Below are 22,708 nucleotides of genomic sequence, written 5' to 3'. Positions count from 1 at the left end.
GTAATTTTAATTAACATGCATAAGTTTCTAGTATTGTTCTACCAACTACATTGGAAACTTCATGGGGCACCTGGGTGGCTCAATTGGTTAAGTGTATGCTTCTGGTTCAGGTCATGATCTCAGGGTCCTGGGATCGAGCCCCGCGTTGGGCTCTCTGCTCAGCAGAGAGTCTGCTTCTCCCTCTTCCTCTGCACCTTGCCCCCTCCGACTCATTCTCTCTCTCTTTCTCAAATAAATAAATAAATAAAATCTTAAAACAAAACAAAACAATAACTTCTTTGCTTCCCAGCTTGGTAAGATGAATATGTTACTGTCTCTATCCTTCCTACCACCTCATTTCTACCTCCCAGATTCTCCTTCATTTTTCTTTAATTTTTCATAGCTGATCATATTTATTTGGTAGCCATGTGAAGCCCTGTGTTATTTACCCACAAGTTGATTCTCTAAGTTGTAAATTAATAAACATTTTCATCATTATTATTTACAAAAGTGAAATAGCTCTCTATTGCTTAGAATGCATTCCAGTTTCCTTCCTGAACTCACCAACTTCCTATTCTAATAGGAATCCATTGTGACATATACAAATCATGACTTTCTTGTACAGTTTTATGATTGTGGTTGTCCTCAGGCTAGGTTTGTTCCTCTGCATATTCAGTTTCTGTTTCTTTTTTTTTTTAATTTATGATAGTCACAGAGTCAGTTTCTGTTTCAGTGCTTCCTTAGGCTGATTTACATTTTCCTGAAATCCAGTTACCCCTCTGCGAGTCCCTTAAATCCCCCCATCTTTCCAAATGCACCTACATACTTGTACTTTAATAAATAAAATCACTTACGTCTTTCATTGACTTCCCTCAATGACCTGGCTGCACTTGGAAAAAACTATCAGGCAACACCATCATTTAATATTCCACAGTGACTGACTTTTCCTCGGATTTGTGCTTGGTATTAAAAAATAGTTGATGCTGGGGCACCTGAGTGGCTTAGTTGGTTGATTGACCATCTCTTGATTTGGGCTCAGGTCATGATCTCAGGGTAGTGAGGTCGAGTCCTGCGACTGGCTCCACGCTCAGCAAGTAGAGTCTGCTCATCTTTCTCCCTCCCTCCACTTACATTTTCTTTCTTTCTCTCTCTCTCTCTCAAATAAATAACTTAAATATTTTTTTAAATAGTTGACTCTTTCTTCTTCTGTGAATTGTCCTTAGTTATATGGGTTTCAAGGACATCAGATGGGTTTCCCACGAAAATTATTTATGTACTTAGGTTCTTGTTACATTTGGTGATTCCCATAAGAAATGTAGCATGCAGACTATATCTGAAATTAAACCACTTCCCCTGGCACATTCCAGGTAGTTTCCTTCAGAGACCACATATACTGGACCTATATTACCAATGAAGAGATTAATAAAAGATAAATGTTTTCAAAAGGTCTCTCCTTTTCCCTTCTTCAAATTAGATTATACAACTAGAATCTCTGAAATGTTTTATCCTCTTTTCAAAGATCCTTACTAATGCATTTTTCACTGTCTTTTCTGCCACAGGCCCTCAAATCCTGTTGATTGCAGTCTTCACCCTCACAGGAGCTGTGGTTCTTCTTCTGCTCATTGCTCTTCTCGTGCTGAGGTACCTACCACCACCTTTGTCTTGCTGTGCTCATCATCCAGAGAGCAGGGAGGGGAGAAGAAGTCTGATGTTATCAATGATAATGTACATTCACAAGAAGTACTTTAGATATATCTAAGATCATGATGGCATTCTACATCAAATACTACATCAAGGGCAGAATAGTATTGAGTGGACCAACTGGAAACAACTGAGCTCATATCTATCTCCGTTCTGTGACTGACTAGTTGTGTGGTTTTAGTGTATTATTACATGCTGCTTAATTTCAGTATCCTCTTCCGAACTGTTGTGAGAACTTGAAATAAAGTGTAGATAGTGAGTACCATATAATAGGCATCCTACAGGTGGAAACAGCTATTCTGCTGTTTTATTGGTATTTTCTAGGAAATTTCAAAGTCTCTATGTTGTATAGTGTTCAGGCTGGAAAAGTCTTTAGAAATCATCTACTTCAAACCTCCCATTTTGGCATGGGGAAAGAGACCCAGAAAACCAAATGGCTTGTCTGAAGTCACATCACCAGGTAGTTGTAGGGACAAAACTAGCACTCAAGTCTTCTGACCATCAGTTTCATGGTTGTTCTACTCAGTTTAGACACATAAAGTGCCCAGTACAATGTTAGAGACATAATCTATACTCAGAAATATTTGTTGAATATATAAATGAATGAGAGAATACCATACTACCCTAATCTGTGTATGTGAAACACATACAACCTGACATCCTATTATATTGTCAGGATCACCCTCATTCCCTAACTGAACCAGACAACAATTTTTGTATCCCATTGTATCACACACTTTGATCTGTGTAGCACTTTCCTTTCTCATGAGAGAGTCCAGTTTGTTGTATGTCAGTTAAAGGTTTCTACAGGAAAGAAGTAGATTGTTCTGTTCAGTCTGAAGGCAGAACTTGACTCCTGTGACTCTTTGTTACCCCAAATTTGAGCTATATGTACACATATACAGTGTATGATAGCCATTTAGTTGAAGGTAACCAGAAACCAAAATTTGAGGAGAATAAAGCCAGTCAACAGCAAGGTCACAGATGTGGCTGTTGTCCTTCAGAAACCAAGTCCACCTTAAGATAGGGTGAATTCACAAGGTAAGAGACCATAACAGGTAGAGACAGGCAGAGACAGGCTTCTCAATGGCCAGAGCGACAGTGTGTCTACAAGGAAACCTGGTAGACAGATGTTATTGTTGTAGCTTTCTATTACAACTGCCTACACAAGAAAAGTAGTGAATGATTTATGGTATCTTGTGATTCAATATGATTCATTTTGAATGGCACTTGCCTCTGTTGGGTCCCAAGAGTCTTTTGGAAGGCAGAGAGGAGAGCCTTTAAGGCTACAGGCCTTCTTTGCCCCTGGTCTTAGGATCATAATCATTGGTCAATAATATGATATTTTAGGGGTCCCTGGGTGGCTCAGCGGTTTGGCACCTGCCTTTAGCCGGAGGCATGATCCTGGAGTCCCAGGATCGAGTCCCCCGTCGTGCTCCTGGCATGGAGCCTGTTTCTCCCTCCTCCTGTGTCTCTGCCTGTCTCTCTCTCTCTCTCTCTCTCTCTCTCTGTGTGTGTGTGTCTATGATAAATAAATAAATAAATAAATAAATCAAAAAATAATATGATATTTTATTTAATACAGGAATACTCAGAGTTAGATGGAAGCATAGGAAGAAAAATAGTCATTTCTGCTTAGACGGCATTAAGAAAGGCATCACAAATGACCTAAGAAGTTTGTCAAATAACCACAAGCAAAGATAAACTCAAGAAAAAATAGGTCAATGGAAACATTCAGATTCTAGAACTAGATACAGCAAGCATGAGAATTTGAAATACGCTAGAGGTGACATTTACAAGTCAATTGGGAAATGATGGTGGCACACTAGGCTTGCAACATGGAAAAAATGAAATTAAAATCCTACCTGAAATCATACATAAATATAGAGTTCATTCTATATGGATAACAAATGGAATAAAGACTTCAATGTGAAACTCAAACTTCAAAACTTAGAAGAAATTAATAGAAAAGGACTTTATTATCTCAAGTAGGAATATAATTCTCAGTTAATATAAAAAAATAAAAGTCATAGAAGAAACTAAATAAACGTGGCCATAACAAAAATGAAATGTTCTATACAACAAAGTTAAAATAAGCAATGAACTAGAAGAGAGTATTTGCAACTCAAAAGGACAAAAGATCTGTTTTACAGAATATAAAAGGAACTCATATAAATTATGACATATCGGCAAAACTATGAATGAATATATAACTATATATTCTATAAAATAGCTTGAAAGTATTTGAAAAGATATTGGATCTCTCTGTAATAAAAAGAAGAAACACAAAACAATAACTAAACACGATTTCACATACATCATAATGATAAAAAAAAGTTTAATAATACCAAATGTTAAGAGTATGGAAGAAATGAGAATTTTCATGTTGGGGAGGTTTAAGTGGTATAACCATTTTGGGAACAGCTTGGTAGTACCTGTAAATTTTTAAGTGTTTCCTGTAACCCAAGAATTCTGCTTTATCTGTACTATCTGGGGGAAACACTTAAAAAAATTGACATTTTGAATGCCGAAATACCATGTTGCATTTTCTCTGTGCTTTTCTATTTTCTTTATATACATATTTCTTAAAGCCACAAATGCATAAGTAGAACTGGCTTGTTTAGGAATCTGGTGTATTCTCTGGTGGCTTAAAACTTAATATATTTTCTTTTCAAAACGATCCGTTTTAAATTGTATGTTTTTTCCTTACTCTTTCCATGTCATCAGTTGTAATTCTTTATAATAGTGAAGGGCTGCCTTAGTGAAGAACCTGAAAAAATGAAATGGAAAGAAAGAAAGAAGAGAAAGAAAGGAAAAGATAAACAACCATCAGAAATCCTTAAAGCTGACCTAATGGTCAGCATTCACCAGTCTGGAAAACATGGAGTCACACCATTGGGCTAACATCTCTCACCACATACCTACCTGAGAATATCAGGGTTCTAAATTTCTCTTAGTGTTCAGAAGCTAAATGACATGAGTGTTAATAAAAATGTATTGACTGGTTCTATTCCTTTCACAGAAAATATAAAAAAGAATATGAACTTCGTCAGAAAAAATGGTCCCACATTCCTCCTGAAAATATTTTTCCTCTGGAGACCAATGAGACTAACCATATTAGCCTAAAGGTAAGGCAAGCGTCACCTGTTGAAGAATGCTAGAGCTGATGCAACTTTCCAGGTATTTGACAAGACAGGTAGCATGGTTAAGAAATGGGCAGAGCAGGGATCATTTGCTTGAGAGTCTAAGACAGACATTTTCTAATTCTCTGCTTCCCATTTTTCCATTGATCCTCCAGTGCCCTAAATGTCAGCTAGTTGATCAATGAACACTCCAATGGAGGCTGAGATTTGGTGCATTACTCATTCTTTGCCTCTGACCCAGAAGGGAAATGCATATGGTGTGCATTTGTCATGAAAGCGGTGTATAAATGTGTGGAGCATTTAGCTTACCTAAGCCTTGGCTACGACTCTGCCCATCCTAAGGATGTATGGCTTATCTTGCTCATTTCTGAAGAAAGAGCCTCTGCTGACATTTGCATGCATTCTCCCTTAGCCAGGACATATAATGGCAGCCAGTAATAATCACTCCCCTTCAGGAGCCAAATCATCTAATCTGCAGTGCTCCTCACAAGGAACTCATGAGTTAAACTTCATCATAATTTTACTGATGAGGAAACCAAAGGATGTGGGGTTAGGGAACAGTGCAGGGTCATGCACAGTTTATGAGTAGGATTATTGCAAATAATAAGAGCTGATACTTACTGAGCACTTCTCATGTGCCCGATGCATTGACCCATTCCATCTTACCCCTAGCTCTGTGAGGTAACAGAGACTAGAACTTCAGGAACATGGCCAGTTTGAACCTAGTCTGTCTAACTGTGAAGTCTAGGATCCTAAAACCTAGCACTCACTATATTCTTAAGAGTTTTTATACCAAAGAACACTAATAGAAGAGGGAGACCCAGAACCTCCACATGAAGGGATTATTGGGGTTCCTCAGCCTAGGGCCAAGTGAATAGGCTAGTGTGACTAGAGATGCCTCCCTGCCTAAAATCAGCAAAAGTAAAATTGCAGCCTGGGTCAGGTTTGTCGTTAGAGCCACCCTACCAGCTCTTGCGACTCCACCCAGTTCCTGCATGTCGCACTCTAAGAGCTAGGATCCCCTCACCCTGTACTAGAGCTAGGTCTCCTTTGCCTCCAGTAATGCTCCTGCTCTAAATGACCCTCCTGTTTAACTGGGAATCTCACACATAAAACTGCTATTTGCAAAGACCACTCTATTTCAGGCAAGTGTCAGGATAAAATCCATCTTCTAGTAATTCACAGAAAGGTGCAAATGACCATAAGACTATTGGACTTCCCAAGGAAGAATTTTTGGACCTAAATGACTAATTGGCAGTACCCCAGGAAGGAGAGAGGACTCCTTCGCTCATCTCTAGAAGGAGTGAGTTCTCCTCCACCTCTGGTATGACACCAGGATGGATTCCCATGTGGCTCACCTCTACACACATCCAGCCATGCCTCCGCTCCTCACAAACCTCCTCTACTACCTGAAATCCCACATTTCATACTCATTCTTTTTGATGAAGCCTAAAACAGTGTGTCTCTGCTTTCTTGAAATGTAAATATCCCTAGAAATGTAACCCATCCATCCTTCAACAGATAATATAGGATGTTTACACATTAATTCATCAGATTAGCCACTCACCTGGCTAAGGAGTAAGTCTTTGGGACAATAAGCTTAAAGGAGGGACTGTAGAGGTGATTTGGGGCATGGGGAGTCACAGTCACTCCGAGTTTCAGGGAATCTGGGAAACAGCGGCAGGAACTGGGTATAAGGAGAAGTCTTCAGTGCTCCAATGGAGCAGGAAGAAAGCAAGGAGGTTAGCCACGGTCAGCCAGAGGGGGAGATGCTGCACCACCAGACAGCAAGTAGTTCAAGTCTCAGGAGCTGAAGGCAGAGATAGGAAGCAAGCCCAAGGGACAGGATGAGAAAGAGTAGATCCCCGTACTAGAACAGAAAAGGACAGAAGACCAAAGCAACCAGACAAGAAGAGAAATCAGGAAGGTCAGAGGGATGAGTAACAGATGAAAAAGATGATGAAGATGCAGATAACTCTTTTGAGGATAAAACACTTAAATTCGTGAGAAAATTTCACAAACTTTATGCATTTGATGCCCAGTATTTCTGTCAGTCAGAATTTCCCAGATAAAGTCCTAAGGTTCAAATGTTTAACGACTTGATTGAGGGCTCTGTAAAAAGAGAGACAAGGCAACAAGCTCAGATTTTGGCATGCCTGTATGTGACACTTAATGTCATTTAATCTGTATGTAGCCCATTTGTAAAATGAGAAGAGGGATAGAAGACACCTGACATTTATTAATCCACATAGTGCCAGGCATCATGCTTGGAATTTGATATAGTTTATTTTGCTCACATTTCAAAAGGTCCTATGAGGTAAGTTTTAACCAATATTATAATACATCACAGGTTTTTATGAGAACCAAATTAAAAGATGCAATAGTTCTCAATCTTTTTTCTGCCTTGAGACCAGAACTCTGGCAGACCAAGAGCCAAATGTAGACTGCAGAGATGTGTATGTGTATGTATGTGTGAGTGTGTTGTGTTTCATTCAATATTTAACATCTTTTAAAATTAATTGCCAAATATAAACATTTTGGAATGGCATAGGAAAATCCATATTACCAGCTTCTTTTGACAAATCAGATGATCTGGCAACTCTAAGCTGAACCCAGAGCTAATGGGGCTGCCCCCTTAGGAACCCCACCCAGTGTCTTCACTTGCATTGCTAATCAGATCCTGAGGGACGAGCTTGCAGCTCTAGAGCATAAGAGGTTTCCCTTGGAACACCTGTCTCTAGCTACAATGATTTCCAGCAAATGGGCCAGGAGAGAAGGAGGCAAAAGACATGCCTGGCTGATTTAGGCCATAGGAAAGGAGGAAGAGGGAGGAAGAGCCAGAGGTAAGCATGAGAGGTTAGAAATCTGGAAAGAAGACCCTGGTGGAGAGAGAAGGTGAGTAGTGGTGGGGAAACACAAACCAATTGTTACGGTTTAGCCAGGAGCCTGCCCAGCATGCTGTGAACCAACAGATATAACCCAACTGGCAGAGCGTCTCTGCATTCGGCAGTAGATGGGACTAAATAGGAACTTTCTCTAATAATTAGCCTTTTCTTGTGCCAGATCGATGACGACAAGAGACGAGATACAATTCAGAGACTCCGACAATGCAAATACGACAAAAAGGTGACTTGTCTCCTCTGCCTCTTTGAACTCTCATTCGGGCCATGTTACAAGCCTTCCGCTCATCGTGGCCCTGGCTCTTGATGTTGACAGTGCAATGGTGCGGGCTGACCTGGGGCTGTTCTTGGAACTTTCCACAGGGATGGACAGAGGTTATAAAACTCACAATCCTGGACAATTGAAGGACAAATAGAATTTGTAAGAGGGATAGAGGATAGGAAGGAAAAGGAGAAATAAAATAATTTGGAACAGTCCAAACCACCCTAGTATTATACTGTGGCTCACTGCAGTGGGAATACGACAATCCCATATGGGGGTTTTGTATCTTCTTTCCTCTCTGGGCCTTCCCTTTTCATTTAGTCATTCTTCAAAAAACATTCAAACCTGAGCCTATACCAGGCACTAGGTACCCAAGGTATAAATACCAATAAAATAGTTTCACTCTTCTTGAGAACTTTACAGTATACAAGGAAGATAGACACACAACAAATTAAATAAATTATAATATGCATATAAGTGGTCATGCTACAGCATTATCTCCTTAATTCAAACAATCTTTGCAGCGAGTGATTCTAAAGGATCTCAAGCACAATGATGGGAATTTCACTGAGAAACAGAAGATAGAATTGAACAAGGTATGTGTCTCTTACTTGAAATCCTTACATGAGAAATAGCTTCACTCCATTTTCCCTCAGCACTAAAGTCCCTAGTGGAGCCATATTTTATTGGGGATGGAGACAAAAAAAGCCCTCAGACCAAGAAGTGGGTGACTATACTTCTGTTTGTTGAGAATTCTACAAACGGGGGTTGAAGAGTGATGTTAGAACAAATCAGAAATCTCTTAGCATATCCTTGAAAATGGCCCTGATACTATTTGAGTGCAATCAAAGGTTCATTTTCCAGTCTCCTTGCTGATAAAAGAAAAACTGTCAAGGAAGATGTAGTGTCAGTAAGAAATGTACTGACATTTCAATGTATCAAGAACAATACATCTTCCCAAAGACCTAAAGCATGACATGTTTTATGAGCGTATTAATTTTTACTGTGGCACTTCTTTCTGCCTGACTTGCTTTATAAATAAACATGTTTTCTTAGCTGCTTCAGATTGACTATTACAACTTAACCAAGTTCTATGGCACAGTGAAGCTTGATACCATGATATTTGGGGTGATCGAATACTGCGAGAGAGGATCCCTCCGGGTAAGGAAACATGACCATTTCCAATGTCCTAACTGGCCACCCTAAGGGAAAAAAATACTTAGTAGAAATTTTAAGTGTTTATTCAGTAAAATATCAGAGAATTATCCGGAAAAATTTTTGGATCCATATGCTTACCAACTAGATCACTTAGATTTTGTCAGTCTTATTACATCTCTACAAAAAGAAAAAAAAAAGCCAAAAATAGTCAGGAAGTCAAAGTATAGAATTGAAAAACCAGAGAACAGACGTGGAAAAGTGAGTGATTACCTCTAATTTCATTTCATTTTACTTGCATACTTACTTTAGTATTAAGAGAATAATCGTCATTATGATAGCACCAAATAAGCATTAGAGAGTTGTCCATGAGTCCTGGTTCTGCTACATTTTAAATTCCTACCCTTTTCTCTTTTTGGGAGAAATTGAAGATAGCCAAAGAGTTGCCAGATGCGGTCAGGCATTTTGGTTGAGCAAGTTGAAGCAGAAAGCGAAAGTAAAACAGGGCTGAGCCAAGTTCTTGGAAAGAACAAAGCTTTAAGCTAGGAATATCAAATCACTGGGTAGTTCAGAAGGGCAGGTATATATAAGAACCATTTACTACAAGAAAGAAAGTCCGTTTCAAGCAGAAACAGACTAGAATGGGGAAATGAGCAGGAGCAGGAAGGAATCCAGGATACTTGCATCGAACAGCATTGAAATATTTGCACCTCACCTTGAGCACTTTCTGAGCATATGTTTTGAGAGCTTTTCACCTTTTACATACCTTTGGGTAGAGTGACCATATAATTTATCAGGATACTTTGAGAAGGAAAGGGATACTATAACAATTATATTGGAACAGCAGATATAATTTACAACTGGATCCAAGAAAAATGAATGTATGGTCACTGCATTTGGGCTACTTTTGGACCTAGTTCCTTAATTTCCTTAAAAATAACCTCAATGCCCTTCCTATAACAAAGCCAAAGTACTAAGATTGGGGGCAGCAGCAACTTCAAAGAAGTCCAAAATATTCATAATACAATAAAATTTTAAAATAATAAAAAATTTAAATTAACTTCTTAGAATTTTTTTAAATAAGTTTCAATTTTTTAAAAAAAGAATAGTAGCTTTCAAAATATATAGCATAGACTCAAATCTATCCTCAAGGAAAAAAATAATAGCCCTAAATGTTATTTTCAATTAAAAAATAATCTAAGTATTCAATGCAAAATTTAGAAGAATAACTATGGCCGAAGGAAAGGAAACCTATAAAGTTTAATTATTATTAAAAAGATAAGATTTTAAAATGCATTCATGAGGCTTTTTTAATATAAAACATAAAAGCTTTGACATTGGCCCCAACAAATTCTTAATAGACACATCTCCAGGGGCAAGGGAAACAAAAACAAAAGTAAACTATTGGGACTTCATCAAAATAAAAAGTTTCAGCACAGTGAAGGAAACAAGGAGCAAAACTGAAAGGCAACCTACAGAATGGGAGAAGATATTTGCAAATGACATATCAGATAAAGGGCTAGTATCCAAAATCTATAAAGAACGTAGAAACCTCAACACCCAAAAGCAAATAATCCAGCTAAAAAATGGGTTAAAAACTGGGTGGCTCAGAGGTTGAGCATCTGCCTTGGGCTTGGGTTGTGATCCCAGGATCCTGAGGTCGAGTCCCCTATCAGGCTCTCTTCAGGGAGCGGACTTTTCCCTCTGCCTATGTCTCTGACTCTCTCTGTGTCTCTCTTGAATAAATAAATAAAATCTTTTAAGAAAACCTACAATGAGCTATCACCTCACACCAGTCAGAATGGCTAAAATGAACGACAGAGAAAACAACAGGGGCTGGCAAGGATATGAGGAAAGAGGAACCCTCTTACACTATTGGTGGGAATGCAAACTGAGGCAGCCACTCTGGAAAACAGTATGAAAGTTCCTCAAAAAGTTAAAAATAAAACTACCCTATGATCCATCGATTGCAGTAGTAGGTATTTACCCAAAGGATACAAAAGTACTAATTTGAAGAGATATATGCACCCTGATGTTTATAGCAGCATTACTAACAATAGCCAAATTATGGAAAGAGCCCAAATGTCCATTGACAGATGAATGGATAAAAAAGGTTTGGTACACACATGCACACACACACACACACACACACACACACACACTGGAATATTACTCAGCCATTTTTTTTTAATTTTTTTTTTTATTTATTTATGATAGTCACAGAGAGAGAGAGAGAGAGGCAGAGACACAGGCAGAGGGAGAAGCAGGCTCCATGCACCGGAAGCCCGACGTGGGATTCGATCCCAGGTCTCTAGGATCGCGCCCTGGGCCAAAGGCAGGCGCCAAACCGCTGCGCCACCCAGAGATCCCTACTCAGCCATTAAAAAAGAATGAAATCTGTCATTTGCAATGACATAGATGGAACCACAGATTATTATGCTAAGTGAAATAAGTCAGTCAGAGAAAGACAAATACCATGATTTCAATCATATATGGAATTTAAAAAACAAAACAAATGAACGTGGAAGAGACAAAAAAAAGAGAGGAAAACCAGGAAATAGACTCTGAACTGTAGAGAACCAACTGATGGTTATCAAATGGGAGGTGGGTAGGGGATGGGTTAAATGGGTAATGGGGATTACGGAGGGTACATGTTTTGATGAATACTGGGTATTGTATGTAAATGTTGAATCAGTAAATTCCACACCTGAAACTAACATTACACTGTATGTTAACTAGCTGGAATTTAAATAAAAACTTGGAAGGAAAAAAAAATCATAAAAACCTCTCATACTTCTAATTAAAATTTTTAAAACAAAAATACACAGAAGTGGGAATAAAAAAGAAAGCTCTGAAAAATGTATTTTCAGTTGTGAAAGAATATTTTATGATTATTAAATTATAAAATATTAAAAGGAAAAATTTCAGAACCGATATAGTCATGAAAATTTAACTCAAAAAGTAAAAACTTAAATAGGACAATAATAATGCAAGAAATTATAATTTCCATTATAGAGAATGGCAGATTCAGTTTAATTCTTTAAAACTTCAAAAAAGGGATCCCTGGGTGGCGCAGCGGTTTGGCGCCTGCCTTTGGCCCAGGGCGCGATCCTGGAGACCTGGGATCGAATCCCATATCGGGCTCCCGGTGCATGGAGCCTGCTTCTCCCTCTGCCTGGGTCTCTGCCTCTCTCTCTCTCTGTGACTATCATAAATAAATTTTTAAAAAAATAAAAATAAAAAAATAAAAAAAAAAACTTCAAAAAATAATTCTCATTATCTACATAAATACTATTCGAACGTTAAATGAAAAATGAGCATCTTCTAAATTAATTTAATATTCAACAAGGCTAGCATAAAGTTGAGACTGAAATATAATTAAAGACTAACAACATTTATAAAATTAGATGAAAAAATTATAAATAAAATACTAGCAACTCTAAGCCAGTTGTATATAAAAGGCATAATATAAACAGATATGGTTAATTCTGTGAAAGGAAAAAAATATTACTATAATGCATCATATCAAAAAGTCATAGAAAATTCATATGATCATTTTAATTGGTGCTGAAAAGTATCATTTAAATTGATGCTTATATAAAATAAATACAGTTTCCTAATAACAATTTGGGGCCTCTCAAAATTATAGAGCTTCTTTGATCTACAGTGAGTTACATCCCCATAAAGCCATCATAAGTTGAAAATATCTTAAGTCAAAAGTGCATTTAGTACATCTAACCTACCAAACAGCCCACCTCAGCCTGGCCCACGTTAAATATACTCAGAACATTTACGTTAGACTACAATTGGGAAAATCTTCTAACACAAAGCCTATTTATAACAAAGGGTTGAATATCTCATATAATATACTGACACTGTACTGAGAAACAAAAAACAGGATGGTTGTAAGTGTACTGGTTGTTTACCCTTGTGAACGAGTGCCTGACTGGGGGCTGAGGCTCACTGCCTAGCATCATGAACTGCCAGCCCGGGAAAAGATCCAGATTCAAAATTCGAAGTATTGTCTCTACCAAATACATATCACTTTCACTTTCATTCCATTGTAAAGTAAAAAAAAAAATTATAAGCTGGACCATCATAAGTCAGGCAGGGACCATCTATAGAAATGTTTTTCATATGAGAGCTAGACCAAATCTGATTAATTTGATTTCAGTGACATGAAATTTTAGAATATCAATTAACAGGGCCTACTCTAAGGGTTTCACATGGCTTTTTAATCCCCAAAATCCTCAAACGTAGATAGTGTTTTGGCTCTCTGCCCTAAGGTAGGAAACCTCTATTATCAGAGTGGTCCTGGGCCCCTTTCTGGCATTGCTTACCCATGTTGGAAGCAAACCACTCCTTTGTGTCTTGAATCGCAAAGCAGAGGCTGTGCCAGTGCAAACTTTATAGCGCTCTCCCTGACATAATCCCTTTAGGCTCCAATCCATGGTAAATCCCATTGGAACCTACTTTTGTAAGGAAACAAATGAACAAATTTCTCCCCAAATAAAAACAGTATACTTCTCATCTTATAAATATACAAAAATGTTGGCTAACCTTATTAGGAACTATTGATTCATTTATGCAACAAATATTTATGAGCCATCTATATATGCCAGACAGTGTTCTAGATATTGCAGATAATGACAAAAACTATCACGGTTTACATTTTTATAGGAAGAAGAGATAATAAATAAAAATATAAAACATGCCAGGTGCTAAGGGAGAGAATTACTTTAGAGTCCATCTGTTCATAATTTCCCTCTCTTAACCTGGCCTGGTACCCACAGCCAAGCCAAGCGAGCCTTATGTGAAATGATTAGTGACTTTGGATCCTTCTTTGGAAATCATGGTTGCAGAGCCTGAGTTAAAACCAAAGGTCAAATGGGGCTTTTTCCCAAAACAGGAAACTACTGTTAGGTTGTTACAGTTTTACTATGAAGAATAATTATTTGCGGGCAGCCCAGGTGGCTCAGGGCAGCCCGGGTGGCTCAGCAGTTTAGCGCTGCCTTCAGCCCAGGGCATGATTCTGGAGACCCGGGATCGAGTCCCGTGTCAGGCTCCTTGCATGGAGCCTGCTTCTCCCTCTGCCTGTGTCTCTGCCTCTCTCTCTCTCTCTCTCTCTCTCTGTGTGTGTGTGTGTATCTCTCATGAATAAATAAATAAAATCTTTTTAAAAAAAGAATAATTATTAGCTTAGCTAAAACCCTGTATCTTGATAGAACCATCATCATATTAAAATGGTGAATTCAAAATTCTAGGTGATACAATTCATACAAAATATAAGAACTTGCTCTTATGGACAGAGGACTTGGTAAACATAAAGAGAACAGGGCTGTAAGCCAATGGATGCAACTGATCATAAAACGTATGCCTAAGGAAGGGATTCCCCAATAGCAAAGTTTGGTTTAAACACACAAGTGTAATTTTTTTTCTAAGATTTTATTTATGAGAAAGAGAGAGAGAGAAGGAGAGAAAGGAGAAGGAGGAACAGAGGGAGAAGCAGACTCCCTGCTAAGCAGGGAACCCAATGCAGGCTTGATCCCAGGACCCTGGAATCATGACCTGAGCTGAAGGCAGACAGTTAACTGACTGAGCTACACAGGCACTTCCCACACTAGTGTAATTTCAATGAACTGGAATCTGCAGCCCAGCCACCTGTGAATCAGGCTGACAGTTCATGCTCCAGGCAGGTGTCTGCTCATTCCTTTACCCCTGGCTGGTGGAAGAACCGGGATTTGGGGTTACAATGGGCATCTCCTGCGTATTTTTTTTGCAGTGAGAGCCCCCTGATATTTCATAGGAAAGAAAAGAAATGCATGTTCAGGAAAACCAGGACAACAGAGTGTCATTTTGTTTCTGAGCCCTAGGACCTGTCATTAGAAGATCACTATTGGCCTGTAATCATCTCTCCATAGTATCCCTCCTCGCAACAACTTCTTCCTTTTCTTTTTCTACTGTTCAGGAAGTTTTAAATGACACCATTTCCTACCCTGATGGTACATTCATGGATTGGGAGTTTAAGATCTCGGTCTTGTATGACATTGCTAAGGTAAGAGACCTGCAAACACAAAAGGCATTTATGAAAATTAAACATTGGAAAACAGATCTAGCAGGCTTTCAACTTCTCTGAGCATTGGTTTCTTCATCCTTAAAATGATAATAAAAATAGTGCCTGTTCAGAGGGTTGTTGTGAGGATTTTGTAAATAATGCATGTGCTTCATATGATGCTTGGTACAAATAAATGTTCGATATACAAACTTCATTATTATATTTTCTCTATGCTGAGTATGGGGCACACATTTTTGTAGACTTGCTGGAAAGCAAAATCATATTAACTGCAGGCAAGATAACCATCTTCAACTTTTTACAAGAAAAGATAGGGCAGGCAACCCTCTGGCACGAGGCAATAATGAATTTGAACATGTATATTCCCAGATAGGATATGAAAAGGAAGTGGATACCAGTGACCAGGACCTCATTAAATAATGAAGAAAAGTCAGTTCCAAGATTGAGCTGTTTGATACAGTCTCAAATCACCTGAAAGTCATCTAGGATTAGAATCGGTTTTTAAAAAATTACGGGATTATACTATATGTTGGCAAATCGAACTCCAATAAAAAATACACAAAAAAATAAATAAAATAAAATCCAGACTCAAAAAAAACCTTGCTGTTCTGGGCAGGTAAAGAAAAAAAATAAAAAGTAAAAATAAAAAATATTACAGGATACCTACCTTCTTTGCCACTTTTCACTGCTCTGATCCGGGCTGAAAACCAATTTCTGCAATGACACCTCTGGCCATCAGAGGGAAGCATAGCAGCCCAAAAACTGGAGGCAGGGGTGGGGGCCTGGGGGTGGGGGCTTCCCTTTTCATAACTGAAGGAAACATTCTCTTTCAAAAGAGAACAAGACCAATTATATTTTAGGAAATAACAAGTCTAGCTCCTCCTTTCAGAAAAGCAAGACTGTATTGTTCATATTTTTTAACTGAGGCCGAAGACCAGAGATATACGCAAGATCACAGATGGAATAAGTGGTCAGCAGAAACACTTAAATTAGGATCACACTTTGTTTCATATTAGATATAATTTTTTAAGATAATTAATTACCTTTTAAGATGCAATGTCAAGGCAAATATTATTTTAGGGCATTCACAATATTTTTAAAGTAAAATTAATGGAATTAAATTTAAAGCCTGATAGTGTGATTGATTCTATCTGCATGCTGAAATGGTTTCAAAATGTCATTTCTTTCTTAAAAACAATCAAGCAGCTGAAGAGTATCATATCTCTTTGTTTCCCTGTCATTGGAAAAAATTACAGGGCATGTCATACCTACACTCCAGTAAGACGGAAGTTCATGGCCGCCTGAAATCCACCAACTGTGTGGTGGACAGTAGGATGGTGGTGAAGATCACTGACTTTGGCTGCAATTCCATTTTGCCTCCAAAAAAAGGTCTGTAATGAATGAAATTTTTTGTGGTTTCCCACTTTTAAAAAAAGAAAAATTCTTACTAGCCCATGAAAAGTAGTCAGGGAGTGGTGATGCTGATCAGAAAATAAACACCAGGAGCCACCAGAGGAAACAGCTGGCTCATTCTCCAGCACTTCACCCTTGTCAGTTTTCAACAAATGCTTCTTGAGGGGAACAAACCTCCTCTGTGGCTTTCTATCATCTGTGTATTTTTTTATATCAGTGAGGAAATTGTGAAGAACTTTCTGGCTGTGGAAGCAGAACTGGGTAAAAAAGACAAGGTTAGAGTCATACGAGACCTTATAAATCATCTGCTTCAACCCTCTTCCTTTATAGAAGACAGAACTGAGGCTCTGAGAGGCTAAGAGATTTGCCTAGAAAGATAGGATACAAGGCAGAAGACCTATTTCCAAACTCTCATTCATTTATCTGTGATAATAAGAAATTATAATGATAAGGGGAAAAAACCCTCTTATTAGTAAAATATATTCTGGGTAGTGATAAGAATGAAAAAGTAACACAAAGAAGAGTGATTTGCAATGTATAAAGGGCTTTTCAGGTTGAATGTTTATCCATTTTTCATTATAACTGAGGGTCAAACAGCCTCAGAAATCTAGCACTCATATATAATGCCTCAAAATACCATCTAGATCCCAAACTAAGTTCCATTTCTAATTCTACTTTGTAATCTTTCGGTTTTCCCTTAGTAAAAGAAAAATCATGGGGCGCCTGGGTGGCTCAGTTTGGTTCAGCATCCAACTCTTGATTTTAGCTCAGGTCTTGATCTGGGGGTCGGGGGGGAGTTTCAGCTCCGTGTTGGGCTCCACAATGGGCATGGAGCCCACTTAAATAAGTAAAAATGAATTTAAATAAAACAAATATATAAAAGACACATGATAATTCTGCCCCTACTTCTTCAGTCACATCAAGCATAAAATGACTTTGGACTCGATCCAATAAGTGCTTGATGAGTATCTGCTACATGTCAAGCATAGTTCATCATGTGATGAAACAAATATCTTTCATTAGATGATTCACCACGACACAAAATTGGATGAATTGCCAATCAAATGCTATCCTCTTGAACATCACTCAGTTATATATACCCATCTGTGCTGCTGGTTACCCAAAATTTTAGCATGCATAGATCTACTTACCTTTTCTACTACCCCAAACCATTAGGATCAATCATATATGAATCACAAGTCACATAAATTACTAAGACATGAATTCAAAAAGGTAATGAACATTTAGATGGCAAACCAAACAAGGAAAACGTGCCTCGGCATAAGCATACTGCTGTATCTCACAACATGAATCTATAGATTTTTTTTTCATTGAAACTGCTAAAGACAGAAATCTCAGAAAGTTTAGAAGGAGCTAGGTGACACTAGAAAATTTACATGAGATGAAGGAAAATTATTTGTATGCCCTTATGGCTACTAAATAAGATACATGATAGGGTTCAAAACCCAAGTGCCTGTATGAACCAAACAGAGCACAGGAGCACTCCACTTTGTGTGAAGTGGACTACACGGAAAGCATTAGTGAGTAGCAGGCACAGAGCAAAACTGTGAGCAAATTGTATGCATTACTTTTTAAAGAATAGTGTAGGAACCCAAGAAAACACATCTGTGAGCAATAGCAGATTTAGAGGATGCCAGTATGTTCCACCTGCAAAATATCAGTGATTGACTCTATTTAAATGTGTTTAAACATGCATGCATATACATTAAATGTAATATATTTTACATTGCATAAAATACATACATGTATTTTATAATAAAAAATATAAATATATTTATACATAATACATAAAATATATAATAAAATATATTTATATTTTAATATATTGATATATAAAATGTGTATGTAATCCATACATTTTTTATTTATGAAAATTTTTGTAGATTTATGCAATATGTCCCCAAAGCTATTAAACCCTCAGCCTTTTTTATTCTACTACACTCATTCTACAAATATTTCCTGAGCACTGTCCATACACCAGGTGCTATTCTAGTTAGGTTCGAGGGTTTTCAGCACTATGAAAGTTTTAGGGAAGATGTTGCCAAGTGACCTCACCCAAATCCTGGCATTACATAGTCAGCTTAAAAAGCAAGTGTGTATTCTCCCCCTGTCACCAGCATTCGCATAAACTCCTCAAAAGCTTGGGACATACAAATTCAAGGCCACTCGTATTCAGGGTGCATGGTATAGAGCCTTAAAGAACAAAAGCAGGTTGGAGACCTATGGGCCACTCATCTCCCTCGACTTTGCAATCCCAATGCTGAATGCGCAGACCTGTGGACAGCCCCAGAGCACCTCCGCCAAGCCAACATCTCCCAGAAAGGAGATGTTTACAGCTACGGGATCATTGCCCAGGAGATCATCCTGCGGAGAGAAACCTTCTACACATTGAGCTGTCGGGACCAGAATGGTAAGAGTTGGACTCATTCATCCACCCTCTCATCTCCGTGATCCCAGCTCAGTCCCCTCGTCAGCAAAAGTATTGGCATGTCTGCACTGCATGTGCCACAGGGATATTGGAGGGGTTGACAGTATCATGGTATAATGCTCTGAAAAGCATAACATGCCAGGTATTGTCACTGGCAGCATTATTGTCAGTTAAAGATTCTTCCCTTACAATACACCTCCCCTTCCCTTCTGATTCTAATATAAGGTGTGTGTCTGTTTAACACTTGAACTAGACCAGCACTGTAGCGGGACAACATTTATGTTGTAGTTCTTACTGAGAGAAGATCTGTAGTTTTTGTCACATGTCCTCTAAGGGGGGGAAATGCTTCCTTCCATTCATCCAATCCTTGCTTACTGAGCAATTATTATGTCCCAGGTCTCAGCTCTCTGGAGTTGAGGGTGGGTGTCTAAGGGATGTAGGGAGTGTGGGCTAGGGTCTTCAAGGAAGCATACCAAAGGTAGTGGTATCCGAGTTACGTTTTAAAGGCTCAGTAACCTTAACTTAAGCTAACCTCCCAGGTGTAAGTGGGTATAAGACCCCTTCACCTAGTGGCACATTCATCCTGTTGAGTGCTGGCCTCGGCTCTGCAACATTTTCACTGGGTGCCCATCCAGGGAGGGTGAACCAATTCAGGGCCTGGCTGCCACTGAAATGTCTTCCTGCTGCATCCTTTCTTGTAATTTGAATTATTCTCATTCCATCAGAGAAGATATTCAGAGTGGAGAATGCGAACGGAGTAAAACCCTTCCGCCCAGATCTATTCCTAGAAACGGCAGAGGAAAAAGAACTGGAAGTGAGTGCATCTCCCTACATGAGTTTCTGTGTTGCTGTAACAAATTACCAGCAATTCGGTGGATTTAAAACAACAGAAATTTATTGCCTTACATTTCTGGAGGCCAGAAATCTGAAATAAGTTGTCAGCACGGTCACAATTCCTCCAGAAGCTCTAAGGGAGAATCCATTCCTTGCTTCTTCTAGGAGCTTCTGGTGGCTACTGACATTCCTTGGCTTGTGACTACAACACTCTGCCTCCATCCCTGCCTCCATGCTTACATTCTTGTTTCCTCTTCGGTCTAATCCCACTCTACCTCCCCACTGTATAAGGATTCATGTGACTGTGTTGGGACTACCAAGATACTCCACAATAATGTTTCTATTTTAAGGTCCTTTACTTTTTCACATCTGCAAAAAACCGTTAGTCCAAATAAGGTAACATTCATAGGCTCCAGACGCCAGAACGTGGACATTTTCTTTGGGTGCCATTATCAGCCTGCCACACTCCCTGTGTCCTTTTCCACCTCACCCAACGTAAGAAAGAGCTGGATCCTGAAGTATATATCACATTCTCAATATTTAGGTCCTAAAAGATCAAGGTGTCCATGTGATACATTTATTAGGCTTATAAATAGTGTCTACTGATTTAAAAATGAATGTGTCAGCATCTAGAAACAATACAGAAATGTATAGGACACATTCCAAGACCCCCAGTGGATGCCTGACACCATGGATTATACAGAGCCCTATGTATACTAGATTTTCTTTCCTGTAATTACATACCTATGATAAAGTTTAATTTATAAATTAGGCACAGCAAGAGACTGACAACAATAACTAATAATAAATTAGAACAATTGTAACAATATACTGTAATAGAAGGCATGTGATTGTGGTCTCTCTGTCTCTCAAAAATATCATGAGAGGATAAAATGCCCATGTGGTGAAACAAAGCTAAGTGAATGACACCCCACGCATTGTGGGGTGCTGTTAGGTTACTATTGACCCCTGTAGGTCAGAAAGAGGATCGTCTGATTCTGAACCGTGGTTGACTCAGACAAGAAGGGACTATTGGAAATCAGAATCTCCTGGGGAGGGGACTGGGCATAAGAAACCGGAAACCTTCTCAGGTGATTCCACTGGTAGCCGTGGTTGGAAATCCTTGTGGGAGAGCCTCCCCTTAGAGTTACTGTCTCATACCCACTGACCCCAATGATTTATTGTCCTCTGCAACAGAAAACCTGCAAACTTCCATAAAGCATTTTGTCTCTCTTAGCAAGCCAGTCTTGTCCAAATCACTATCACATTTTTCACTAATTTAGGACATGTGTCTGTTTAACACCTGAACTAGAGCACTCTAGTGGGACAACATGCATTTTGTAGTTCTTACTGAAAGAAGATCTATAGTTTTGTCACGTGTCCTCTCAGGAGGAAAATGCTTCCTTCCATTCATTCTGTTAGAAGGATGTGGCAAGGTGGTGCAGGTGGCAGGGCAGAGACCGACTGAGGGGGAACCCAGCAATCTCATCCTCATCGTCAGAGTTGAGTTGTTTTCAAAATATTCCCTGCCTCAACTATTCCCATGGAGGGAAGACAGTAAGATTGGATACTGCCCCTTTCGCTAATCCACCCCTTCTTTCTTTCAGGTCTATCTACTTGTAAAAAACTGCTGGGAGGAAGATCCGGAGAAGAGACCAGATTTCAAGAAAATTGAGTCTACACTGGCCAAGATATTTGGGTATTGCTGAAACTTTTACTTTTCCTCACTAATTACAGATTTTTCTAATAATATTTGATATTCAATGGCACTTCAGAACGGAATGCCTGTTCTAATGAAAAAACTCCCAGACTGCAACATCTGTCTCGAAAAAATTACAAGGAGATAGAGCCCAACAGATTGTTTTCTCATGGAATAATCACTTGAAAAGTTAAATACTCAAAGACAACACTTGCCTGATTAAAAAATAAATTCTGATTTATCATAAATATGTCTGTTGAAAATATAGTTCCCTGGGGCACCTGAGTCACTCAGTCGGTTAAGTGCCAGCCTTCAACCTCAGGTCATGATCCCAGGTTTTGGGATAGAACCCCACTTCCCCATCTGGCTCCCTGCTCAATGGGGAGTCTGTTCTCCTTCCCCCTCTGCCTCTCCCCACACTTGTACACTCATGCGCTTGCTTTCTCTCTCATAAATAAAATCTTTATATATATATAAACTATATATGTATATATACTATATATGTATATATAACTATATATAAAGTATATATAAAACTATATATATACGAACTATATATATGTATAGTTTCCTGACCCTTCTACAGATAACTAGGATTTAGAAGTCTAGCATGAGTCCTATGAATCTGCAAAGCTACTGGATAATTCTTACAATCAAGAAGTTTTTAAAATCTTAAATTTAGCAACTTTGGCCCTAGATACTTAAGACTTGTGCCATGAATCAGATTATAATTCAGTGTCCAAAAAAAAGCCACACACACACACACAAAAAAAAAAACCAAAGCAAAACAAAACAAGCAAAACAAAAAGCACACAATTACCCAGTAAGGTTGAACTGTATATTTTCCGTGTTTCAGTTACATACAGTGCAGTAAGAAAAATAACCGTGAACTAAGAGTTAAGAGATCCAATTTCGAGACCAAGATCTAGTAATAGCTTGCTGTGGGACATTGGGCAAAATGCTTACCCTAACTGGATGTCAATTTTCTTTTTAGTAAAACTGAATTTAAATGGGATGATTTCTGCAATTCCTTCCAGCTCTAATTTTCCATAGTTCTCATTAAGTCAAAGATTCAGATACTTAATGAGCCTAAAAGCCCA

At 38.6% G+C, this 22,708-nt stretch overlaps 1 protein-coding gene and 1 long non-coding RNA gene across 3 annotated transcripts in view; one reads left to right on the top strand and one right to left on the bottom strand.

Annotated features, from left to right (window-relative positions):
* Window positions 1-22,708, bottom strand: part of LOC129517158 (uncharacterized) — a 109,858-nt gene that overhangs the window by 27,057 nt on the left and 60,093 nt on the right. The gene's annotated exons all lie outside the window — the stretch shown is intronic.
* Window positions 1-22,708, top strand: part of GUCY2C (guanylate cyclase 2C) — a 77,020-nt gene that overhangs the window by 38,167 nt on the left and 16,145 nt on the right. Inside the window, exons 12-21 of the mRNA XM_055336806.1 lie at window positions 1,539-1,620; window positions 4,703-4,808; window positions 7,887-7,949; window positions 8,510-8,581; window positions 9,042-9,146; window positions 15,109-15,195; window positions 16,470-16,602; window positions 18,920-19,057; window positions 19,801-19,889; window positions 21,517-21,608. Of these exons, the coding sequence (XP_055192781.1) occupies window positions 1,539-1,620; window positions 4,703-4,808; window positions 7,887-7,949; window positions 8,510-8,581; window positions 9,042-9,146; window positions 15,109-15,195; window positions 16,470-16,602; window positions 18,920-19,057; window positions 19,801-19,889; window positions 21,517-21,608 (967 nt within the window). The remainder of the gene's footprint in view (window positions 1-1,538; window positions 1,621-4,702; window positions 4,809-7,886; window positions 7,950-8,509; window positions 8,582-9,041; window positions 9,147-15,108; window positions 15,196-16,469; window positions 16,603-18,919; window positions 19,058-19,800; window positions 19,890-21,516; window positions 21,609-22,708) is intronic.

The sequence above is a fragment of the Nyctereutes procyonoides genome, unplaced genomic scaffold, assembly GCF_905146905.1.
Source record: "Nyctereutes procyonoides isolate TBG_1078 unplaced genomic scaffold, NYPRO_anot_genome, whole genome shotgun sequence".
Classification (NCBI taxonomy): Eukaryota; Metazoa; Chordata; class Mammalia; order Carnivora; family Canidae; genus Nyctereutes; species Nyctereutes procyonoides.
This window is presented reverse-complemented; position numbering and strand designations above follow the sequence as displayed.